Here is a 14,556-nt window from a genome sequence, read left to right as displayed (position 1 = left end):
ATGAATCTCCTAGCACCCACTGTTCAAAAGTAATGGCCAAGGTTAAAGTTCTCTCTACCTTATCAATACATAGGGCTCAGGCAGGTGTGACCAGTCAGCAGGGGATACTTAAACCCTCCTTAAGTCAACATGTATCTTCAATTTTCTCCAGTTCTACTTTGCTCCAGTTTAAGTAAAGTACCAAGTTCTAAGATCATTGCATCTAAACCTCAAGTACTATGGAGTACCTGCTGGTTCTTAATATACCTTCTCTCCTTTATTTAAACATCTTCCTTTTATTTCCTAGTGTTTTTTCTCTCAGAAAATTGGATCATTAAAGATATTTCAGTAGGACTCATGACTTTACTTCCAAACATTAATTCTGCAAATCAAAAGCAAGGAATAACAAAAGTTTAAATTTCTACAGTTTATCGATGAGTAATAAATAAGATAGAATAAACTGTACAAAAATTCTAATGTTACACAGAAAAATCTGTGTACTGGTATTCTAACATCATCAAAAGGCCAGAGCAATATTTCATTAATGGCCTTCAAAACATGACAAAAATTGTGGACCAGTTGCTTGAACATGAAATGTTACATCAAGAGAGAACCAACTTATTACATGTATACACAATACATTCTGGTAGGATATATTCACTCCCTACTCTACATGTAAAATAATGTTGGTTGGCATTCTATATCTAACCCAATTTAAAAAAAAACAAAAACAAAACATTGTTTTAAATTTCTTTCTGACAGATACTGTTACAGTCCATAAATATTTCATCAAATCAAATCGTATTTGACTTGAGTCATGATTACTGTCATTATCCAGGCATCAGTGAAATAAATAACATGTATCACATTTAGCTGTAGTTAACAGCATGTACAACCTACTATTGATTGTAACAAGCTAGATTTACCTCAAAAATCTTCTCTTTGGAATGCTCCTACATAATTATAATAACATTCTATAAATAGATTAAATACCGAGACCATTTCATGTATCTTAAAATCAAATTCATAACCTCAGAAATAAAATGATTCCTAAAAAATTGTACTTAAGCATAAACTCTAAAATCTCATACAAAGGAGCAATTTCCAAATGTTCCACCTAAGCACTTAACTATGATTGCCGACTGTCCTTAGAGAGTTTGGTTTTTTTTATTTTCCTGAGCATTACCTGCCATGCAGATTCTAGAAATCTCACAGGTAAACCTGAAAATAATTTATTTTTCAAGAAACTTAATAAAAACAATGTAAAGTGAAAAATTGGTTTTGAAACTATTCCCTTTACAATGAATTGAAAGGCATTTATACATGTATTGATGAAAATGATTTGTTCTATCATAAGCAAAATTGGAAAAATGGAAACCTTTTTTAGGTGTTAATTTTTTTTTGGTACATACATGTTTTGTATATTATACAAAATTGCACATTTCCCATAGGTGAAGAAAAAAGATCTGCAACACATGTTTAAATATATGTTGGTAAACCTGAATGTCTGTAATAAATATGGAACCTGACCTTTTCTGGCCTTAACATTGTTTTTGTTTGGTAACTCAGATGTCTAATTGTTAAAAAAAGGGGAAAAAAAAACCAAGAAACTAGGTCTACATGCTCGATTGTGCATGTATACATTGCCCTCATTAATATCCTAATTCTACAGATGGATAGCATGCCTCTTTAAATGGCGCAATGAAAACTACCATTCATGTTAAATAACTCGGCAGTGTTTTAACTAAGACAAAGTGTCTCTGCTCAAATCTCCTGTAAAATCTGAAATCATTTTGTTTTCTATCGACCATATGGACTCAATACCTATAAATATATTTAATATAACTCTATGCTGCCTGTAACATTGACAAATTTAAACTAAAAACACACACACACTTCTGTGTATTACTGGCACAGGACAAACTAAGATAAAAAAATCCTAAATTATGCCAAGCATTATCTTTAGGAAATATGACTTTCATGTAATAGTAAATATTTTTACCCATCAAATCACTGTTTAGAAAACCTCTTGCATTTTCTTTTTACATAAATATCATATGTAAAACAAGCATCAGTTGCAGTTATTACAAAACTGTAATAAAATAGACTATGTACATTGATTATTGTCTTTTCATTTACAAAGTGTACTTTTCTTGGAATCAGAAAACAAATGTCAATGGATTAAAGAAACATCAACAGCCTAGCTATTGGAGAAATATAATCCTGTTATTTGAGAGATTCAGCTGGGTGTGTTGTTTTTCCTGAACACATCAGAGCAATGCAGTGGTGAATCCAAAGTTTCACTGGGTTACGCATGATGAATACAATGGTTGTGAAGTCATTCATTGTCACCGGGGGGTTTCCCCCTCCGGAGTACCACTGGAGGAATTCTGAGCACCTACAAACATAAAGAAAAGTGATCACTATTCACACATAAATCTATCACTGAGAAACACTCACAATGCAACATGTCAAACCTACATCCTGACCATTCATATACAGTACACACCAAAAAAAAGGCATCAAGAAAAAGCTCATCTTACAAATGTAATCTGAAAGTTAAGCAAATTTTCATGCATATTTTTTGGAGAAATTTATACTTCTTACTACACTTAATACACAGTTTAGCTAGTACAATATTTAACTAGTACAATTTTTGACTAGTACAATATTTAACTAGTACAATGTTTGACTAGTACAATATTTAACTAGTACAATGTTTGACTAGTACAATATTTAACTAGTACAATGTTTTACTAGTACAATATTTAACTAGTACAATGTTTGACTAGTACATGTACAATATTTAACTAGTACAACATTTGACTAGTACAATATTTAACTAGTACGTTTAGCTAGTACAATGTTTAGCTAGTACAATATCGAACTATTACTATGTTTAACTACAGGGATCGACATTAACGGTTGTCCGATTGCCCGGGACAGGTAAATCATCAGTTCGGGCAAGTGAAATTGTAGATGCACTTGTCCAATAGGGCAAGTGAATTTTTTTCATTCATATGTACATATTTATTTAGTTTACATTAATTTATAAATAAAACAATAAATTGAACACTTTATTTCTGCAACGTACCTGACCTGTTTTTGCATTCGGAATCCCTTGCTAGCATTTCTGTATTATACCGTTCATTTAAAAATCAGGTTTGTTATTTTCTTTCATGGTAAATACACTCTACGTCTAACAAAATTTTGTTAACTTCTTATTAGGAAATTAGATTATTTATTCCCGCACAAAATATAAGTACATTGTAACAGGATGTATCCTGATTAAGATAAGATGTATGTTTCGTAGCAACTATCTTCCTTTAGCGTTGCTTCAGAGTTTTCTCTGAAAGTCGCGATTCACAAAAGGATCCTACCAAAAATAATTTTTAATGAATTTTATTAAAAGGAAACGGAGGGTTACTGCTGCATGGCAGTGTGCGCTAACAGGTTAAATTTACAAGTACAGTGGTATACATTTATGTACAAATGCAGCATCGCAAATTTTTTCAGGTAGCTAAACTTGCCAAATTGACAGTAGTGTATTTGGTCACATTTTTTCTTATCATAACGTTTACAGTAATATTGATTGATTGATTGTATGTTGTTCTACGAGAATTCCATTCGAGAATTTTTCACTCATATAGAGTGAAGGGCTTCAAATTTTGACCTTTACTCAGCACTCAGGGCCATTGAGCAGTGAGGAATCTTTATCGTGCCAACGCCTGCTGTGACACGGGGCCTCGGTTTTTAAGGTCTCATCCGAAGAACCCGCAACTTTCACTTCAAAGTGTCGAGCGCATGGCGAAGGAACAGTTGCTACCCATTTTCTATCGACTTAGGTCAGTCGCGGCCGATATTCGATGTCACGACCTCCAGATCACGAAGCGGTTTACAGTAATAAATAATTTTCTTCATAAGTTCTTTCCTAATTTGGGCAACCAAGTTTTGTATTCGGACAAGTCAAAGTTTGAGATCACTTGCCCGAAGGGCAAGTGAATCTGAAAGTTAATGTCTATCCCTGAACTAGTACAATATTTAACTAGTACAATGTTTAGCTAGTACTTCTTCCATTAACAGATCTCTTTTTATCCTTACTCTGTTAAACAATCTTACTTTCTCTCTCCCTTTCCCGTCTTCTGGCACGTTTTCTTCGTCTGTCGATACATGCCACCTCTGATTTGAGATTCATATAAATTTTGCGTATTTCTTGAATTTTCTCCATTAGGAAAGAAATTCGTTTTTCTCCCTCTAAGTATTTGCCTTCCTCTATAAATGAGACAAAATTTCACAACACCATTAATTGATTCGATAATATGCTTATGTTCTGTTTCATGTGATACACGTATTGCTAATATTTCACATATTCCTAAGATAATAAAGTGGCATCCTTTCAGACCATACTTGCCCAAAGTTTGAATTACAGAGTCCATGTATAATACTGCATTTGTGCCACAGATCTTTATCAACATAAAATTTGGCATTTTATTGGATACTTACCCAGATTAAGCTGATATAAGGGGGCTCTCTGTGACCGAGACCTGACTGGGGTGGTCTTTTTATTGGGTACTTACCCATATTAAGCTGATATCGGGGTGCTCAACACATAATTACCCAGATTATGTTGATGGGGGGGGGGGGGGGGGGGGGGGGGAGCTCTCTGTGACTGAGACCTGACTGGGGTGGTTGTTTTATTGGGTACTTACCTAGATTAAGCTGATATCGGGGTGCTCTCTGTGACCTGACAGGGGTGGTCGTTTTGCTTGGGGAAGCATATCCTGGTTCGGGGCTGTAACGTCTTTCTGACACTTCATCACTGTCACTCCCTGCATCACATTAAAATATTACAAGTCAAAAATTGTCAATTTTATATTCACAAATCAAAGTCTGGAGATGGACATTAATACTTAATCATGAATCATAAGACAAAAGCCTTTTCTGGGATCAAGATATCAACAGAATATTCTGGATGAAGTATTTTACCTGTCTGCTTGCTTAGCTTCCTCTCTGTTTTTTGCTTCCCCCTTCTCTTCCTCTTAGTGGGTGTGACATCTTCCGATTCCCTCCTGCGTTTGCCCAGACTAGTATGAACAGGTGCCTCATTATTGCTGCTCTCAGAACATGCCACATTGCCACTTCCCACGCTGCCATCATTCGAGGATGGACTGGCATTACCTGATGGGGACTCACTTGCATACTGTTGATCATTACTGTTGGTACAGTCAGTCTTCACCAGTTCCACTGTTAGCTCCTGTGATGAAGACGGAGCATCCATTTCGTGTTCAGGAGTGGTGGGTGGGGTGTTTTCATACAAAGCACTTGAGTTTGGTAAGCGACTGGCAGAAGACTTGAAGTCCACAGACTCCTCTGATTTTGATTCTACATAAGATTCTGGAAGGTTGGCACCAATGTCTTTTGTAATATCTTTATTAGCACTTTCAGAATGTTCAGCACCCACTGTAATTGATTCTGATGATATCACAGACTGTGGTTTGTTAGAGTCACTAGACACAATATCACTGTCTCCCTGACTAGTCTCCTCCCACTCACACACAGAATCAGCTTCCTCTTCTTCCTTCATCTTCTTTCCTTTGGATTTCACAGTCTTTTCTGCTTTGTTGGACTTCCCTGTTGTTCCTTTGGCAGGTTCCTTCTTCTCTTTCTTCTCTGTCTCTGTGTCACTGCTTCCCTCAACCTTTCTCTTTAGTTTCTTTTTCACTTTCTTTTTCTCAAATTCATTCTCCTCTCTTGTAATTTCTTCATCATTTTTTGTGACAGGTTCAAAAGCCACCTCCTCCTGCTTGTTTGGTGAAACCATGGAAACATCTCCAATATCTTCTGCAGACTTTTCTTTTGTTTTCTTTGGCTCACTGTCCTCCTGGGATTTTGTCATTACTTGATTGGCTGCTTTCTTTTCTGCTATGGAAGCCAGAGAAGGCCTCCCCCTCTTTTTCTCTTTCACTGGTTCCTTCTTCTCCATTGTTTTATTTGGGTCTTTCTTTCTTCCTCTCTGCTTCTTCTCTACCTCCACTTCAGTTTTATCTTTTGAATCTGTCATCTTTGATTTCTCCTTGCCTTCCTTCTCCAGTGGTAACTCAGGGAATTTTTCAGTCTCTTCTTCATCCTTAAATTCAAACCTGTCATCCCCACTGGTAACCGGACTTCCCTCACCATTTTTTACAGCCTTTCCAGGTAACATGTCCTCAGATACTTCCTTTGAGTCAACTTCCTTTGAAGTAATTTTCCCATCTTCTTTCTTTTCTTTACTTCCTGCAGGTGATCCTACTGAAACCTGTTCATCAATGGCCTGAATGGTAGGCATTTCCAAATCCTTTGCTGGAAACAGTTCCTGACTTTTTCCAATGCTGTCCAGTTTGGGAGGACTCTTTACAACTTGATCCTCCACTTTTTCAGACTGTTCTTCCTTTCCTTTAATGTCTAACTTAGAATCACCTGACTTGTTGTGTCTAATTTCACCAAGTTCGACAACTTTTTCGATTTCTGCAGCCTTGTTGAGTAAATCCTGTTCTACAGCTAGTATATCTGTTTTCTTATCCATGATTTTACCATAATCTACCAACGATGACTTTTCATCATCATATTTATCCATCTTAGAGTCTTCTGTCTTTTCAGACACCTCATCCTTGTCTCTGTTGGACTTAAGCTCAACAGATTCTGTTCCATCAGATTCAATATCTCCTTCAAACTCATTGTTGTCATCACTCACTGATCCTATTAAACAGAATGACAATGTAAGAAAAACAAGCATTCTGGGGGAAGTTAATTGATGACAAAATACAAAAACCCTATTGGACACCTAAAATTTTAAATGTATTTGTTAAAAGAGACAGACTTTTTTGTGAATGCTCAGGGTACTAGTAATAGTAGACAGACAATTAGTGCTGTCAATTCTTACATCTGAAGTACATGTATTTAATAAAATTTCATATTGACCTTGAGAAACCAAGTCTGAAGATTCTGTTAATCCTGAAGATCTACGTGTTCTCCTTGGTTTTCCTGTGAAAAAAATTCCATTTAGCAATTCATGTTATGAAATGTACGTGTAATTATACTTTAAGAACAGATGAGCGAGTCATTATTAATGTCAATGTTTACCAGGAAAGCTGTCAAGCTGCCTCTGTTCTACACTACTGGAGCGAGTCGGTCGTGGCTGTTTGCTCGGTTTAAGTGGAGCTGTGTTGGAGACATGAGCTGGAGATCGTTTGATTGGGCGAGATTCACGCTGTACGGCTGCAGAAGAAGACGGAGAGGGGACAGCTGCTGGGGATTTACCTTTCTTGTTGGCCTGTAAAATTCAAAAACATTAATTACTAGTAATTCACTTTTCCACCGTACTCAGATCTCCAAAGGTCCATGGGTCTAGGCAGTCACCTTATCACGAGTTTCTCAATATCTAACTTAGCTCCCCCAAGGGTAATCACTATTTTGAAACTCAAAATCATCATCCAAATAAATTGTTGCTTATATATCCAAAAGCAATGGAGATGTTTTCAAAGCTGTTAATTTCAAATATACAATGACCAATCAAGCCAACCTATAGGCAATAAATCTGGGATCCTGAATTTCACATTTTTATCTGAGGAATAACTGCTTATTATTACCATATGCCAAAAAAATTAGCCTCCTAAATGTCCAGGAGCCAAAAAAGAAAGAAAAAAACAGCACTCAGTGAGTACATTCATCACTCAGTACGATGACAACTGTACTTACTTGACCTTTGGGAGATTTAGGAGGAGATTCTTTGGCTTTCTTCTTTAAAGCAGAAATATCCGTAGGTTTGTTCAGAACATTCACAACCTGGTCTGGTCGGATCCATTCATCATACCTAATAAACATGAAACATCTGATAACTAACGTTTAACAATTATCATAAAGCGGTCTTTATTTTCATGGATGCATCAAAATAAAAGCAATATACACTGTATATTCATGTATATATTTAAAAGACGTCATTTTACCTCATGTTCCAACCTGCATAATGTACAAGATACTGGAGTCCATTATTTGTTCTCTGCATTTCAATAATCTACAAGAAACATATACATATACATATAGAGAGAATAAAAACTGCAATAAACTGAAATAAGATACACTATTTACTTAACACCTCACACATGTATCTTATGAAATTCAATCACAATAATCTAAATACCAGTTCAGATCCCAGTACAATACAAACCTTTGCATCATAGACTTTTTCTGTTTTCCCTTTCCCGTATCTGACTTGAAGCTTTGTGCCCAGTGGATATTCACTGGCTGTAACAGGTTTGAAGTCTTCTGAAGTATCCCTGGAAAAGACCAAACAATGCTACAGTTTATAAACGTATTGTGCTCGCACAAATATGTTAAATTTAATACTTTTCCTCTGATCACTGTTAAGATAATTCAAGATTAGTACATTTTAAAACATGACTTTTAAACATTTTTACTTACATGTCCTCTTCAGTCTCCTCTTTGACCTTCTTCTTCCCTGGTGTTGTCTCCTCTTCATTTTTGGTCTTCTTCCCTCCTTCCTTCTTTGTTTTTTTCTCCACTTTGTCCAAATCTTTATTTTCCTCCTCAACTTCTTTCTTTACTTCTTTTTTATTAATCTTAGCTTTTTCTTTTTTACTATCCACTTTCTTTTCATCTTTTTTATCAATTTTAGCCTCTTTTGCCTCTTCCTGTTTCTTCAATCTGTTGAAAAAATATGAGTATGTCACAGTCTTCCAGCATACCATTTACGATACATGTACATTTTGTAGATAATGAAATATTACCGTATATACTCGCCTATAAGTCTGTCCGCCTATAAGTCGGATGTATTTTTTAAGCTTTTATTAGAGGGATAGACCCTCTAAAATACCAGTCATTTTATAACTCGCCTAGAAGCCGGACAAAGAGTTTTGACCCAAAATACAACTCCCAAAAAAAACGACTTATAGGCGAGTATATACGGTAAGCCAAAATTCCTTGCTTTATTTACCCTGGTTTGACCTCTGGTTCTTTCCCTGCTGTGACCTTGGACTTTGACTTGAGATCCATTTTCTTTTCTTCTACTTCCTCTTCTTCATCCTTCTTCATATCTTCCTTTCTTGCAGATCTTCTCCTGATGGTCTGTAAAAAAATAATGATTTACAATTTGTATTTAAACATAGTTGAAGCCATCATTTCAAAGTTTACAGCTAGTTACAGATACATGTTTGATGCATTGCAAGACAGGTCATAATTTTTTGTCCACCTTTTTCTTTTCCTCCTGCTTCCCTGCCTCTGTTTCCTCCTCATCACTCTCTTTTTTCTCCTCCTGTTTTTTTGTGGACTTCATCTTTTTCCCCTCCTCTTTGATTGTCACAGACTTTTTCCCGTCCTCCTCCTGTTTAAATGTGTCACTCCGCCTTGAATCCTTGCTCCCATCCCTCCTCTCTCTGTTTTCTCTCACAACAGAATCTAGATCTCGTCTTGTAATTCTCTCACGTTTTGATGGAGATCTGGTTGATCTCAAGTCCAAATCCTCCATGTCTGATTCACCATCACTCTTTGAATCTTCCCTCTCTGCAGTTATTTCCTAAAACATTTCAAACATTTATTTATTAATAAAATTTAAGTAGTAAACCATAAGAACTGTTTGGTCTAAATAAATGCAATGATATTTTTCATGCAAAAGATGGTTATTTTTCAATTGAAAAAAGGTTATTAATTGATTATTCTTAATTGCTAAGAATTTCTGACCTTTTGCTCTTTGACATGCCCTTTGTAGACCCCCATTCCTCTCCCAGAGTTATTACGACTCCGACCAGGCCTACTGATTGTACCCATGGTGCTGCCCAACTTTCGATAGAAGTCCTCAAATGCATGTAGATACCTAAAATCAAACCAATGTTACACTGCAGGACAACAAAGATATCTTTTGTTATGTCATGTTTTTCCTATGTTCTATAAGAAATCTTTATCTCCAATAGTTACATTTTGTAGGCTATTTTTAGCTGATGATACACCATATGAAGGACTTACTTTTTGTAGGCTGTTTTTAGCTGATGAGACACCATGTTTTGTGATGGTAATCCCGTTTTCATTCTGCCAGCAACAGCTTTCCATTTATTTAGATTTGTAACCTTAAATGCAAACAAGAAAATACGATAATTTCTCTTCATTAAATAAGATCATACATTTACTTTTTTATCATGGCTTTTCTCTGATATTAACCTACCTTATTGTATCCACCCAGAGTTTGCACAATGTTGAATAGACGATAAAGATTCAGGTCCTTGTTTCCAAGCGTTGGCATTCTATTTATTGATGTTCCTACAAAAATAAATTATCTATCATTAGTGTATATTCTCCAGAACTTCATGTGAAAGTCTATTAAGTGATAAAGCTTACTTATTGGTTTTGAGCACTTAGTCATCCGAGATAAAATAAGAGGACTTTTTTCCCTTACCTCTGTCATCCATGAATTTGTAAAGCTGAGCCACAAATCGATCCTTTTCCTCACTGGGTTCATCATCAGATCCCTGCAAAGCAAAACCAAGAGTTAGCAATGAAACAAATTATCAACAGAATGAAACAGAATATCAACACTGACACTCTGATTGAGATAAGGATTGAAACTCAACAGGTGAGATCAGAGTAAGTAATCTCAACATGAGATAAAGACTGAATCTCTGATTGAATTACTGAAACTCAACACAAGATCAGTATCAACACGTGAGATCTCAATCAGCAATGGAATACATCATCAGTATCAAAAGGTGAGATTTCAATAAACAATGGAAGACAAGATCAGTATCAACAGGTGAGATCTCGGTAAACAATGGAACACAACATCAGTATCAACAGGTGAGATCTCAATAAGCAAGGAACACAAAGTCAGTATCAACAGGTGAGATCTTGGTAAACAATGGAACACAACATCAGTATCAACAGGTGAGATCTCAATAAACAATGGAAGACAAGATCAGTATCAACAGGTGAGATCTCAATAAACAATGGAAGACAAGATCAGTATCAAAAGGTGAGATCTCAATAAGCAATGGAACACAAAGTCAGTATCAAAGGGTGAGATCTCAATAAGCAATGGAACACAAAGTCAGTATCAAAAGGTGTGATCTCAATAAGGAATGGAACACAAAGTCAGTATCAAAAGGTGAGAGCTCAATAAGCAATGGAACACAAAGTCAGTATCAAAAGGTGTGATCTCAATAAGCAATGGAACACAAAGTCAGTATCAAAAGGTGAGATCTCAATAAGCAATGGAACACAAAGTCAGTATCAAAAGGTGAGATCTCAATAAGCAATGGAACACAAAGTCAGTATCAAAAGGTGAGATCTCAATAAGCAATGGAACACAAAGTCAGTATCAAAAGGTGAGATCTCAATAAGCAATGGAACACAAAGTCAGTATCAAAAGGTGAGATCTCAAATTCTCAATAAGCAATGGAACACAAAGTCAGTATCAAAAGGTGTGATCTCAATAAGCAATGGAACACAAAGTCAGTATCAACAGAATGAGCATTTAATTTTAAACCTGAGTAAGAAATTAAGAATTACTGCTGTGCTCAGTGTGATCATTTAACTTAAAATAAAAGTCATTAAGATTTAGGTCTGAGTGAGCTTTAGAACTCCTGAAAGAGAAAGAGCTGCTGGAACACAACTCACACTTTGCCAAAAAGAAGCATTTTTTATTGAAGAATATGTCACTGCAGTAACACTGTTAACCTCCCAAAAGTCCAAGTTACCAAAGTTTATAATTCAATACTACAGCCATGCATTTAAAGCATAATCAAAGTATCCAACGAACTCACAATGCCATATAAAAATCAATAATTCTCTTCTTATTCTCACAATTTACCCACCTCTTCCTCGTCTGAGAAATCTTCCTCGTCTGTCCCAAGTAACTCCTCCCTCTCCCAATTACTGGGCAGTTCCTGGTTTTCTGAGAAAGTAACAGCTCTCTCCAAAGCTGAAATTAAACAGGTTTTTATTCAACAATACTCTTAGCTGTTTATTATTCAAAATGGTAAGGATTTATAAATTTTTTAATTAAATATACCTTGCTTTGCATTCTTGTCCTCAATCTTGGCAATTGCCTCCTTGCTGAAGTCTTTTAATTCTTTCCTTAGGTAAGTGTGACTGAAATAAATAAACAGAACAGTATAAAATAGTGTACTGTAATTTAATGGTACAGTACTCTACATAATGACCAAGTAATTGTTTTTTTCTCCAGAGCTTTTAACTTTGAACTCACTTTTAACTCCCAAAAATTATCAGTATTTTCTAACAGCTTTCCTTAACCACGTAAAGGAAATTGCATCAACTTACAATTTGCCATCTTTGAATGACTTGACAAGGAGGTGATCCTTGGTTTTTAGTTCAGTGGCATGAGCATCAGGTAAGACCACTAGAACAGGTAACACTTGTTTTTTCTTCTCCCCGATCTCCGCCAGGAAAACCTTCCCCACAAGTTCCTGGTTACGCCCCTTGTATGTTGCTCTCCTTGGGAGGCTTTCATCTGTGCTTTCTTCCTCTGAGTCCTCCTCCTCATTCCTGCAATGAGATATAATAGATATCATCAAACTTAAAATCTAGGTTTTAAATACAGTTTTAAATGATAATATTAATATTTACAAAATCTAAAAAGAATCTATAAAAGGAGGGGAAAGTCATTAAGTTCCAAGAATCCTGACCCCAAGGACCAGCTCCACCCCATACCCTTAGTTCTAAACCCTAACCCTTACTCAAGAACTAACCAAAGTTCTGGTCCATTTGTTCTAAGCACACCAGTACCTTTACATCTAATAATAAAAAAAAAGAACAGAGTAAAACTGTATGTTTGTTCTCTAAATCTTCAGAAAAGCAGTACTGCATTTTACCCAAAAGTTTGTCGTCCACTTCGTCCCTTTCTCTTGCTACTCATCACTGGTGTTCCAAAGTGTTCTGGGTGTGACAAGGGAAGATTGTCAAGAGTCTGCAACAACAAAAATACAGTTATATTTTAATATTATCATTCAGTATTTCTCTTCTAATTTCCACAACTCAGGAATAGGAAATGGACTTTTAAAACATGACTTCCTTACCTCGCTTTCAATGAAGTGTTTTTCTCCTTTTAGACAACACTGAGTTCTTCTGAGGGTTTTCTCATCACCGTCATCAAAAACTGCAAATACAAAATAAAACAGCCTTTGCATCTCATTTCTTGCTATAAAAGTCTACAGAAATAAGTTTTTTAACACATGATTAATGACTTTCATTTTTTTTTTTTGTCAACACTCACCTACTGTATACATGCTACAGTCCGTTAATTTACTGATCGTAGCCTCCAGAAGCTGTCCAGTGTCTGGGTTCTTGTACTCCACAGTGGCACCAACCTAAAAGTTTTGAAAGAATAATGAAACATCATTGAAGTTGGTCATAAAAAAAGGTTAGCTGATATTTTACAATTTTGCAACAATATTGCTTTTCTCCAATACTTCTTACTTTTAATGACCCTTTAGTAATTGTGTCATCCGTCACAACAATGGAAGTCAATGTCTCTTTGAGATAAATCTGTAAAATTAAGAAATCTGTGTCTAGAACAATCAAACTACACCCGTGGTATTCAAAGATACACAAATGAAGAATCTTTGACTGGACAACTTACCTTGCATTTCACTGATCGTACAATCTTCTTCACCTTAGCCTCACAAAAAGCTCCTCTGTATTTGGCGCTAACTTCCGTGCCAACAGGTAAGAATGGAGGATCATCTCCTGCCTAAAAAAGAATAAAAGTGGATATATGAGAAATCCTTGAATTAGGACAAAAACAACTCTTTTTTTCTTCACACTCTTTTAAATATCCCTATCTAGTAAAAATTCTGCCTCTCCCATATGAATGGCAATAAATGAATGAATCTGCTTGGTAGATACAATTTCTTATGTTGCTAGGTAAAAATTCTTTGATAAATATGAAGTTCTTGATTGAGTATATGACAATTTAAATATGGCTGCCATTTTCATTTTGTTTCAAATTCATACTACTGTTGTGGACTCAATACTATCACTCACACTAAAACATAAATTCTACTTATATCGTGATAAAACGCACAACTTAAAATTTTATCGCAACCAAACCGAACATAAAACATTTTTAAGGACCGAGGATGGAGTTCGGACTGCCGTTCTCAACTTCTATAGTATTGTACCTACACTTTTCCGAAACCTCTGAAGATTATCAAGCTTGTTTAGGATGAACATTTACTAAACAGAGCACCCTTAAAGATACTAGAAAGAAAACGTTGATATTTGTAGTAAAATGTACACAGAAAAAGGAAGTGTAAATGAATTGAAAGTATAGTGATGGTTAGGACTCTAAGTTTGGGCATCGCGCCCAAAGAAAAACCGTCTTGTACAAAACAAATAAGATGTGTTACCATTGCTTTTAATATGGATGTTAATCCTGGCTATATAGCCTTCAAATCTTCAATATATCACCGCAGTTCGTCCTTTATTATTCCAGAATCATCAGTAAACAAGTCCCACAAGGTTTCCACTTTCGGCGAAACGTACATCAACCATGGCTCAACAACAACTTGTCATCAA

General features: G+C 35.7%; 1 protein-coding gene across 1 annotated transcript; it reads right to left on the bottom strand.

Annotated features, from left to right (window-relative positions):
• Positions 1-391: 391 nt before the first annotated feature.
• Positions 392-14,541, bottom strand: LOC133181604 (AT-rich interactive domain-containing protein 4A-like). The gene is made up of 25 exons (XM_061316146.1): positions 14,388-14,541; positions 13,619-13,729; positions 13,456-13,524; positions 13,253-13,346; positions 13,056-13,135; positions 12,852-12,946; positions 12,301-12,525; positions 12,032-12,111; positions 11,835-11,941; positions 10,421-10,493; positions 10,190-10,284; positions 9,994-10,094; positions 9,712-9,844; positions 9,224-9,547; positions 8,969-9,099; positions 8,437-8,679; positions 8,183-8,291; positions 7,962-8,029; positions 7,714-7,828; positions 7,099-7,288; positions 6,937-6,999; positions 4,966-6,714; positions 4,689-4,808; positions 4,099-4,251; positions 392-2,377 (listed from the first exon to the last, which is right to left on the bottom strand). The coding sequence occupies exons 1-25, from the start codon at positions 14,388-14,390 to the stop codon at positions 2,328-2,330; spliced, it is 4,581 nt and encodes a 1,526-aa protein (XP_061172130.1). The 5' UTR covers positions 14,391-14,541; the 3' UTR covers positions 392-2,327.
• Between the last annotated feature and the right edge of the window lie 15 nt (positions 14,542-14,556).

The sequence above is a fragment of the Saccostrea echinata genome, unplaced genomic scaffold, assembly GCF_033153115.1.
Source record: "Saccostrea echinata isolate AGI-Se365-2 ecotype Australia unplaced genomic scaffold, CSIRO_AGI_Sech_v1 ptg000009l, whole genome shotgun sequence".
In the NCBI taxonomy this organism is placed as follows: Eukaryota; Metazoa; Mollusca; class Bivalvia; order Ostreida; family Ostreidae; genus Saccostrea; species Saccostrea echinata.
Note: the sequence above shows the minus strand (reverse complement) of the source record. Positions and strands in the feature narration are given on the sequence as shown.